Source organism: Lytechinus variegatus, chromosome 16 (assembly GCF_018143015.1).
Source record: "Lytechinus variegatus isolate NC3 chromosome 16, Lvar_3.0, whole genome shotgun sequence".
Classification (NCBI taxonomy): domain Eukaryota; kingdom Metazoa; phylum Echinodermata; class Echinoidea; order Temnopleuroida; family Toxopneustidae; genus Lytechinus; species Lytechinus variegatus.
The window spans coordinates 17,187,871-17,199,795 of record NC_054755.1 but is presented as its reverse complement, the minus strand read 5'-3'; the positions used below and the strand labels follow the sequence as shown (position 1 = coordinate 17,199,795).

General features: G+C 39.7%; 1 protein-coding gene across 1 annotated transcript in view; it reads right to left on the bottom strand.

Annotated features, from left to right (window-relative positions):
* LOC121429514 overlaps positions 1–11,925 on the bottom strand; it is a 35,432-nt gene continuing 23,507 nt past the window's right edge. The window contains exons 5-11 of the mRNA XM_041626577.1: positions 10,818–11,083; positions 8,186–9,851; positions 6,850–7,144; positions 5,782–5,875; positions 5,069–5,251; positions 3,721–3,975; positions 1–1,219 (exon numbers count right to left, since the gene is read on the bottom strand). Coding sequence (XP_041482511.1) covers positions 1,170–1,219; positions 3,721–3,975; positions 5,069–5,251; positions 5,782–5,875; positions 6,850–7,144; positions 8,186–9,851; positions 10,818–11,083 — 2,809 coding nt within the window. The 3' untranslated portion in view covers positions 1–1,169. The remainder of the gene's footprint in view (positions 1,220–3,720; positions 3,976–5,068; positions 5,252–5,781; positions 5,876–6,849; positions 7,145–8,185; positions 9,852–10,817; positions 11,084–11,925) is intronic.

Here is an 11,925-nt window from a genome sequence, read left to right as displayed (position 1 = left end):
TTGTCTGATTTTTCTCTATTGATTCAAATCAACATTTTTCTGAGGTGGACTTGACCTTTAAAATTTCATTTGAAGAAGCATTCAGCATTAGCTAGTCATGACCCATCAGCATTCTTCTATTCAAGCTGTACCTCAATCTCTCATATAATCTAACATTCGGCCCTCTATTTTGATATTTTTGTTCGACTCACAACTTCAGCTTACTTCCTTAATTTTGTAGATTTTGGCTAATTGTAATAATACACGTCTCAATACTTTCACGTCATCTGCTTTTTAAATCATTGTAATTGTATTGTTAATTATATGTTTCCTTATTTCCTTCACATGTACTTACTATTTATGCCTCTCTTATGTTGTTGCTATATAAATGAATTGTTACGATTGTGATGTTATGCTACGTACATTGTCACATTGTAAGAATATTCTGTATATCATTCCAGACAATTGTAGTTGGCAAGTTTTTGGTGCAGGAGTTCATTTGTTTTGTATTTCAGTATTTAGTTTTGTAACCTCTATGCAGAAATGGTGTCAAGCAATGGCGGGCTTATTCTCGGAATTGCTTGACATATAAGCTTGGATGATGTCACATGACTACGCTCATTGTTTACTCGTATTAAAGAACTATGACCTAGTAATGATAATAGGACGCTAGCCCATGGTGGGATTCAAACACACGACCCTCTGATTACAAGGCGAGAGTTAGAATAGCTACACCATGATGCTTCCCTTTAATAAAATGTTATGTTTTTTTCTATCGGTGCATTCAATACATCAGACATACATTATTTACATGAACCCTTCTCTGAGAAAAAAAAGTATCCTCAGGATCATGAACCAGTGGATATGGGAATATATGGAACCTTATATTACATGACATATGCAGCAGTTGATTGCTGTATATGAGGTCAACAATAAAAGCTGCCCTACCCATAAATAAGTTATTATTTTATGGATTTCTAACAAACCCACAAAAGCATGATTCTTTCATTTTTCTGTTTTCATTCAACTCATTTTGATACCAAGGTGAACTCCCCCTTTAAGCAAGTAAAAGTACATCTTTATTTCTGGAAGATAGACATGATTAATCCCTCACTAGACAAACTTGAAGACTTGATTAACTTTATAGTGGCTGATCAGTCACCTGACACTCTCTGTAGTCACATGGTGCATCACATGACCCTGCACAGGCTTTTATCCCAGTTGTATGTGTCTTGTTCACCTACATCAGGGAGAGTGAAAAGAAAAAGGGAAAAATGCATATAATCAAGTTACATGCATTCATACAATTTTGCTGAAATGAAAAATAATCCTTGCTGTGAATAAAAAAAAAGTTGAAATCGTTTGATCAAGATCAAAATTCAAAATGCACCAACTCCCCTCAATACGGGGGAGTTGTGGTCTAGTGGTTATGACTCTTGTCTTTCAATCTGGGAGACATGAGTTCGATTCCTAGCCATGGCGCGCTTTCCTTCAGCAAGAAACTTACCCACATTGTGATGCACTCAACCTAGTCTGCAGGCACAGACCCTGATTGGAACTTTAATCAACAAGTGTGCCTCCATGCAAAGACTAGCACATACAGTACACAAGTCATGAGTAGGCTGCACATTCAGACCCTTAAGTCAAGTGAAGGGTTTGCCCAGCAGACTACACTCACCCAAGTTGGGGCTGAATGGATACCCCGTAAAAAGAAATATTCTTGAATGCTTAAGCGCCTAGGTAGCCATGCTACAGCCAGGGTAATAATAGCAGGGCCCGCTGGGAAAACCGTTTCCGAAACTGATGTGAATACCCTGGGTAAATATGCTGCTATTATTATCATTTATAATAATCTTCTATGTCAAATTTAGTCCGATGTGTGTATTATGTCTTGTGAGCATAGGGAAAGTTATGAATAGTTAATTTGCGTTACATGATATACTGCCATGTGTCATTATCATTGTAATAAAGTACCTGACATGTCTTTATTCTAGAATGTGCCCAGTCTTGTGAGTATTGGAAGAAAAATAAGGAAGTCGTTCCATCCACAAGAGTTGCAATGGACAGCCTGCCCGCCGCCTAGTCTGCAGCACAGACCCTTTTGAGTCTACTTTTTTTTTTGGTGACTTTTTTTTTACCTGATTGTAGGCCCGTTTCGGGTACACGTGTACACGCACGGTCAAGTCAGTGCACGTGTACTAAATTCCATCACCGTGTACACGGTAGCGTCTGCATAAAGCTTGCATGGGGCTACAAAGTCAGTGAACAAGCTCACAGCCTCACATTAAATCTTAGTTCTCAGACACTGCACATGTTTTAAATACTAATATGTCAATATATTTCAATTAATCCAGAGTGAGTTCACTTCCAAAATCGCCAATTTAATCCACATTCTTTCTGGAGACTCACGTTTTTGTACCACAAAATCGGTCTGCTCCGGTCTCGAAAGCTCGGAAGCGTTGCTCAATCACACTCAGAGTCAATTTGAGAATCACCAATTGCGATAGCGATCATCGCTTCAACTTACGTGTTATACGCTCGCACACATGTGCTACAAGCCTACAAACGCTCTTCAAATTGGCAACATAATAATGAAAATCAATCGATAACTTCAGTTACACTTATTCTGCAGCGATCTGTGCATGCATGTACGGTACAGTATACAAAATGCGCATCCAACGGGCGTCGGCGCTAGCTAGGGCCCTGCACTGATTTTCTTTTGCATTCTTTATTAATTTAATGCGCTGCTAAGCCGAGTAAACTTTTAATTTGCACCAATTTTTGTGGATTGTAACTTCAAACTTATCAGGTAAGCTTTAAAACTGTGACTTAGGCTATATAGACCCCTTTTTTATGACATGTTGATGCGGGTCCGTGTCGACATGAAAACAGAACTCGCTCTCACAGTGTTTACAACGTGTACACGACCGAAAAACACGCCGTGTACACGTGCATCAAAAATGGACTTTCAAAACGGGCCTACCTGATTGCTAAGAAAGCATGAATGCTTGTAAGCAAGCAACCAGAGGACCGACGGCTTAAGGTCCCCTCCGAAGGACCTGGTACTGAGGATTAAGGCCTTACCAAAGGGCACTAGCGCACCAAGTGGGAATCGAACCCGGGTCATTGGAATACGAATCCCCCGCTCTACCGACTGAGCTATCGCGCCTCCTGTCTTCACTCTAGTCATGGTATGGTTAATGAAAGTGTCAAACTTGAGTCTGAGCTAACAGACTACTACCCTTCGCCAGCCCAACTGTACACTGATTCTTACATAACCAGACCTGCCAACCTCCGGGAATAAAAAACTCTATTCTGTGATAAATAAAAATGTATTTTGCCCACAAAAAGTGTATTTCATTATAAAATGTGTGGCGGACTCGCTCAAGCTGCATGCAAGCTAAAATGCGCACTGCTCTTGCACATAAAAAAGAAAACAACATTGAAACATGTCTATATCTCACCCTGGTTTTAACAAAATGATTGGGAAAAAAAAAACAAGTTACCTGAAATTACATTGATCTAAGAACCATATTTGTGTCATTTTTTTTATTTTTATAAAAACATATTTCTTAAAGATAAAAGTGTACTGCCGTATTTCGATTGCAAAAACGTACTAAATATGCCCCCAAAACGTACTGGTTGGCAGGTCTGCATAACCCCCTTCTAACATGGTTTGGTGGTGGTACTGAATGAGTAGGAATGCAATATGATATTCAAATAAAATATAATGATCCATACCTTCTTCTTGCGATCCACCATCAGAATAATCCCTTCCTTCTTTCTCCCTCTTTTTCTTCTCCTTCCTCTTCCTTTTGGCCTGCCGCTTCCTCTCCTCCTCTTCAGAATCATGGTCATAACCGGATCCATCATCGGTCCTGTCCTCTGATTGGCCAAATCTGATGGGAATAGGCGGAGCCCCCGAGTACCCGGTATCACCAGAGGACAAAGAGAACGTCTCAATTTGAATAGCCCCCTCACCCAAATCCAGGTTACCTTTGGAAGATATAAATAAGAAGGATATCTTAGTGAAACTCAGTATGCTATTTAAAAAAAAAACCTTTCATTGGTTAATAGGGATGATAAGAAAATGTTTAAAATTTTACCAACCTTATCAATATCAGTATGCCATATTTTTTATTGCGGATGTTGTAGGACAAGAGTCTGTGATTTTCACTTGTACGCTATTATATCCTCGCATCTGATTGGCTCAGAACAAATCAGTATATGACTACATACATTGCTTCATGAAACAGTCCCCTGGTCAGGGGGCCTCCTCTCCCTCTTTCAAACAATTCTGTGTGGGTGGGGTCCATTTCATCATCACAATCTAGCTTTCCATTCCAACACTTCTTTCCTTCATTCCCAATACTTATCATCATTATCATCATTTGTATGTACAGTACACCCTTCTTGAGGCACCCTTGTAGAATCAGCTTCATCTCCACCAGACGGTAGTACCTTTTCCTTTTCTCCTTTACTCCCTCCTCTGTTCATCTCTTCATTGTAATTGTGATCATCATCCCTCCCAACCCTCCCTTCCTTCGTTCCAATCACTTACCATCATTTATATCTATAATACACCCTTCTTGAGGCTCCCTTGTATTATCAGCTTCATCTCCACCAGGTAGGAGTACAATTTCCTTTTCTCCATTCCTCCCTCCTCTGTTCATCTCTTCATTGTAATTGTGATCATCATCCCTCCCAACCTTTCCTTCCTTCGTTCCAATCACTTACCATCATTTGTATCTATAATACACCCTTCTTGAGGCTCCCTTGTAATATCAGCTTCATCTCCACCAGACGGTAGTACCTTTTCCTTTTCTCCTTTCCTCCCTCCTCTGTTCATCTCTTCATTGTAATTGTGATCATCATCCCTCCCAACCCTCCCTTCCTTCGTTCCAATCACTTACCATCATTTGTATCTATAATACACCCTTCTTGAGGCTCCCTTGTAATATCAGCTTCATCTCCACCAGACGGTAGTACCTTTTCCTTTTCTCCTTTCCTCCCTCCTCTGTTCATCTCTTCATTGTAATTGTGATCATCATCCCTCCCAACCCTCCCTTCCTTCGTTCCAATCACTTACCATCATTTGTATCTATAATACACCCTTCTTGAGGCTCCCTTGTATTATCAGCTTCATCTCCACCAGGCAGGATTACATTTTCCTTTTCTGCTTTCCTCCCACCTTTGTTCTTCTCATCAATGTGTTCTGAAGAAGTTGTTGTACCGCTATCAGAGGACGACCTTGCTCTCTTTGCAGGAAGAACTACACAAAAAACAATCATTTAAAAGGTAATTTAGCACAAATTAATAGTTTTCAGAGAAAAAAGAAAAGTCAGACAAGCAGAAAGGTGAAAGTTTTCAACCAAACCAAATTAAACCCAAAAATCATTCAAGGTAAATTTTGGTTACATTTTTTCATACCAATACCATATGATCAGAGGTCATTAACCCTAAATGAACTTTGACCTATATCATGTGACCTGAAACTCATGTCGATAATCTGTGACTTGCTTCCTTTATGCCCAAGTTCCATGAAAAAGTTGTGACATTTAAAAAACTAAAACTTGGTGAAAATTTCAGATGTCGGAAAAGTGGTTAACAATGTCTCTCTTCTGTTGCGCAGGCCAGACAAGAACGGGAAGGTATCATCAATAATTGCTTCCACATAGAAATTTTGCACCTGCATAAGGCAAAGTTCTAAAATCTCAAAGCATTGTTATCAATTACCTGATTAACCTTACTTAGTTATTCAATTCTATTTGTTTAGGCTGAAATAATGATTAATAAACTAACCTATAGATCCTGATGATGATGTAGATATTGAATCATCCTCTCCTCTGTCGATCCAGCCACTAACCTCGCCTCGATTTCGATCCTTTTCTGCTTCCTGAATAAAAAAATAAATATATTTATTAATATATATACATAAATAATTTGATGATTTGGCACTTAAGTGGTTTCCAGTTTGATCTCGTTCAATGTCTGCAATTATCTTGGATCTTTTCTTCAGTGGGACTTTTTTTATTACAGTTACTTTCTCCTCCAGGCGAAGATTTTATGCATCAGTGGAAATGCACACCTGAGAATTGACCTCCAGTCAAGACACCTCAAGTCACCTGACCTAAAGTCATGTTCGTGAACTTCAGAGAGTACTATTGTCCATAGCAATTTTGGTAGGGGAGGGTAGGGTTGTTTTTTTCTTTGACTCTATGTCCTATTTCTCTTCCCCTATCTCTGCTGGACACATTGCTTTTTTCGTAATTCTAATCATTCTCTTCTTTTCTGTTATAATTTACGTAATAACAGTTCCCTCTTTTCTTCATCATTCAAAGACCTAATTTGCTCTTCTTCGTATAATGATCATGAGTACAATGTACTCAATTTTTATTAACTTGTGATTAGGATCATAAATATTTTTGTCCAAAGTGGCTTACCAAAACTTTTAATATGTCTGTCATTTTCATTTTCTTATGTTATTTATTTAAAATGTCCTTCATGTTAATTTTCATATGTTACTTGTAATCTGTAATTTGTTTAATAATATAAATGTACATTGCAACAACATTTCATATACAAGTACTGATCAGTTTCCTACAATATTATTTACAATGTTTTGTTTATTGTTAATGTACATTGATTATTTGACAAATAAATTTTACACTACATTAAAACTGTTAATGAACTTTCAGCAGCATGGTATCAATTTTTTTTTTTGGGGGGGGAAGGGAAGGAACCTTTGGCAAGTTGAACTCTACATTATTTTGCATTTTATGTACGAAGCCATTTTTCCCATCAAGTGTGTGGAAAAATTGAAACATGCTTGATTTCAACAAGCAAACTTGTTCAAAGGCTTTCATTCACCTTGAACCTCTTGCGGTATCTTTGGATGGCCTGGTTGTTACCCTGGATGACAAGAAGACGATTGAAGCGATCCTTGAGGTGTTCCCAGTCTGGACTATGAGGCATCCCCCGGCTCCAGAGCGTCTCCTCCATCTCCAGAGCCCTGTCAAAGTAGCGCCGGGCATCCCGGTACCTCTTGGATGCCAGGTGGATGGCACCGACAAAGTAGAGACTGCGGGCCGTGTTGGGGTGCACTCCTTGAAGCGCTTGACGGCCTTCGAGGGCGCGTAACGCGAGTGGAAGAGCATTGTCGTACCTAAAGAAAAAAAAGAGAATGAACCGTATTACAAAGAATGAATTAACCCACCATCAACATTTTCCATGACTGATTCACTACAAAATATTTCTTTACCACGCTGCTCTCTGAAATTTTAGCTTTCTAGCTTCGTGCATCCTTTGACACAAAATTTGCAATGCACGAGTACCTTGCTTTGAAATTTTGCAACAATGGTGCATGATGTCAGACCCAAAATTGGTCTAAAACACGATTTTGTGTGCAACGTTAATGTGAAGAGATATGTGGCTATCACCCACTGACTGCATGTATGATCAACTGTTCAATCTGAAAAATAAGTTGAAGAAAAAGAATCTTAGAGACCATTGGAATTTGAAACCATTATCTACTGATTGCCGGGCAGCGACTCTATCACCAGGACATTGCTGGTCGATGTCACAGTCATAAAATAATAGGAACAAAACCCTCATCCACTCTGATGTTATTCTGACATGCATTTGGTCTGACATATTGTAAGATTAGAAAATTGAATCTTATTCACTAGGTATTAGCCAGAAATGTCTTTATATATCATTAAACCTTTCCCAGAAAGTCTTCCACATTCCATTAAAATAAATTTAACTACATTATTATGTACAGTATGAATACAAGTACCAAGTGTAAAGTTGATTTCTATGACACTCCATTCATTATTCCTGTTGATAAAATATAGGGCTCGGGATTTTATAACAGGATTTTCCATTCAGAATAAAGGAGGACAATAAAAAATTGAGGGGTTAAACATGTAGGCTTAAGTTTGAATCGAACAGTTGTAAACTTATAGCCTAAATATCATGGAACCAATTCACAAAATATTTTTTTTGTTCTACAGTGCAATAACTTTTTTGTTGTTATATTAGATTTTTGTGGAACATTTTGTTATTTTGGACCATAATTACCAGCTTTGTAAACCATGGTAAGGAAATGTCAATGAAGTTTTGTATATTAGCTATAAAACAATTAAGTGGCATTGGTGCAGTTATCATTTACATTCAATAAAGTCTACAAAGTCTGTCATCTTACTTTTCTTGAGCAAAGTAGCTCATTGCCATATTCTTGAGCGTAATGCAAGTCCCTGGCGTTCCATCCATTCCAAGAAGACGTTCCAACTCCAGGGATTTCTTGAAGAATTCTAATGCCTGCCCATACCTCGACAGCTCATGCAAGCATGCTCCAATATTCAGCTGGATGGTTGGAGTATCAACGTGTCTATCAGATCCAGTGATACGAGTGCACATGTCCAGAGCTCTGCGGAAGTAGTCAATGGCTTTCAGCATGTCCTCATGGATGTACCCGAACCGTTCTGTCTTGGCAGCAGACTGCATGGCCTGACCAAGGAGGTTCAGGGTCCGGGTCGTTAGGAAGTGATCCCCAAGAATCTCCTTGCGTATCTGCAGGCATTTCTTCAGCTGCTCAAGTGCATCTTTTCCATTGAGACGGCGAGTTATTACGTTGCCTCTGAAGTGGTACAGTGTGGCATAACTGAGCTGGACAGAGTAAGATTTCTGGTCTGGCAGTTCCTTCAGGATACTTTCAGCTTTGTCGAAGAGAGGCATGATGGCTTCAACATCAAATCCAAGATCCACAAGGTGCTGGGACTCATGGCAGCAGAACTCTGCACACATCTGTTTCTTTCCTTCTCTCTCTGCCCTGTCCTTGCAGCTTCTATAGAAGGAAAGCCTCTCTTTGGGAACCATCATCAGCTCCACAGCCATGTGGAGCCAGTCATTTTCCTCATCTGATGGGAACTTCTTCAACTTGAAGCACTCAAGCACATGCATGAAGTTGGCCTTCTCGTCTTGCTTTGCAGACAGTGCCTTCACAAAATCCTTCTGGAAAATTGTTGCTGTACGCTTTATTTTCTTACCAAAGTGACTCATGAATCGATCCTCACCCTTTTCATACTCTACCGCCAATGGATTATCCGTTTTTGTGCATAGCTGCTGGAGAAAGGATCTAAGAAGCAGATGAATACTGTATCTTGCAGATCCTGTGTTGCTCTTTCCTTCTACCTCTACCACATCACTTTCTAGGAGGCTCCTGTACTTCAAGGCCTGTAGATCCAGCTTGAGACCCACCCGATCCTTGTGGGGATATTCCAGGATATCCTGCGCTGCCTTCATGTTAAATGTCCCAGGTATCACTGACAACCTCACAAGGTTGCGCTGGTATGCCTCTGGCAGCTTCTGGATAGTGTTCATTAGGCTGTAGGCCAGCTGATCATCTTTAGCCAGACCAAGGTGTGTAAGGCTTCCAACAAGCCTCTGGGCTTGAACATCATCATGGCGTGACAAATGCTTGATCATGTCTCTGGGAGTGACGGTGCCATCCTGGAAGCGACTGGCCACAACCTTCAAAGCCAAAGGGATCTTTCCACATAGATCAGCCAATGTACGGGCATCTTCGTTTTCAACTTCCGTCTTGCCAGCATGGTATTTGATGATCTCCATAGCAGCTTCAATGTCCAGGTCATTCTCCCCATCCAGGCGGAAACAATGGAGGTGACGGCTGGTAATCCTTGTATGCTCTAGACCAATCCTTGAGGTGACGACCACTTTGACCTTAGGATTGGCCAGGTTGAGCATGTTGTCTATCAAGTCCACAAACTGGCTATAAGCCTGATTGGGTTTCTCTGCAGTCCCAGGGTCCAAGGGCTTGTCAGCATTATCCAGGATAATAACAGCCCCAGCTGTAAAAAATGAAATTAAAAAAAAATCTCCATTTTAAAAAGGAATTTAAAAGATTAAAGTCTCAATATCAACCTCTATAATAAAATATTGAATGTACTATATATCCCGAGATATATTCCACATAGATGTGTGTATTATCATATTCATGATCCTCAGTATTTCTGGATGTATATATATCATGCTTTAAACACAAAGCTAATGAAACGTACACAGGATGTTCAGTAATACTTGATTACTATTATGTCCATGTTTCATGAATCAGACCCATAAACTTTCAAAGTAATGATGGTAATTTAACAGATACCCACAATTTGGCTGAAGTTCATTGACCCTAAATGACCTTTGACCTTGGTCATGTGACCTGAAACGCAGGCAAAATGTTCAGTAATACCTGATTAACCTTATGGCCAAGTTTCATGAACTAGGTCCATATACTTTCTAAGTTATGCTGTCATCTCAAAAACTTTACCTACGGTTAAGATTTGGTGTTGACGCCGCCGCCGTCAGAAAAGCCGCGCCTATAGTCTCACTCTACTATGCAGGTGAGACAAAAAGCATAAGTTACAGGTTTTATCAAATTTTCCACAAAAACTCTTGTTCCCATGGCAACGTTTCTCCGCCCACAACAAAATCAATAGACGGCTTTGCTTTACCTTAATGGACCTTCATGCCAAATTTTGATGATGATCGGAGAAAAAAATGCAGATGGTAGAGCACTTACAAGGAAAAATCTGCGGCGGCCAACGCGGTGGCATTGCGACGAGGTCAAAACAGAGTTCGTAGGATACAATTAAGCACGATAGTGGTCTAAACTCTTGCGAGGTTTAAGTTATTAGTGATTGATTTTTTAAAAATGAAAAAATTCAGAAATTTTCTCAGTCACGTTGCTTTTCATGAAATCAGCAATGAATCAATATTACCATTAAACCAAAATCTGAATAATTACCCCTACTGCAGAAACTCACAGTGCTTCTTTGGGTCGTAGTGCTCAAGGTAAGCATAGAGCATATCAGGTTCATAGCTGCGGCACTCCACACCTAGGGCATGCATAATAGCAAAGAAGATATCCTCTACCATAGGGAGCTCTCTCAGATCCACGAAAATGACCTGTCCATAACGGATGAGCCTATAGGTGGACTCTTTCGCCAGTCGGGTCTTCCCTGAACCAGGCATTCCACTGATACCTATACAGTGAATACGATCGTAAGTCTCGTCTAGTATGCCTACAATCCTGTAAGGAAAACAATAATGGAGAATGAAGTGGTGAAATGACTGTCCTCAAATCCCGGCAGTTAAAACCATAAACCTTACTCTTGAGATTTAGAAATTGATGAATCTGCCACTGTTGCAAATGTGGCACGTACATCTTGCTTCTAATAGACAGGAAAGATCAAAATAAAGACTAAAAACAGACAAGTGGAATGCCTCTGGCCGTATCACGCGGTTCAATATAGCAGCAGTGCTGACTTTGAATACTACTCTAACTCGCACAAGATGTTCAGTGATACATGGTTACTCTTATGTCCACTTTTTATGAACTAGACCAATAAACTTACAGTGATATGATGGTTATTCAACAAAAAACCCCAACATGGCCAAAGTTCATTGACCTTACATGACCTTTGACCTTGATCATGTGACCTGAAACTCGAACAGGATGTTCAGTGATACTTGATTACTCTTATGTACAAGTTTCATGAATCAGATCCATAAACTTTCAAAGTTAGGATGGTAATTCAACAGATACACCCAATTCGGCCAAAGTTCATTGACCTTTGACCTTGGTATGTGACCTGAAACGCGCACAGGATGTTCAGTGATACTTGATTACTCTAATGTCCAAGTTTAATAAACTAGACCAATAAACTTTCAAAGTTATGATGGTAATTCAACAGATACCCCCGATTCGGCCAAAGTTCATTGACCCTAAATGTCCTTTGACCTTAATCATGAGACCTGAAACTTGCACAAAATGTTCTGTGATGCTTGATTACTATTATGTCCAAGTTTCATGAATCAGATCCATAAACTTTCAAAGTTATGATGGGAATTCAACAGATATCCCCAATTCGG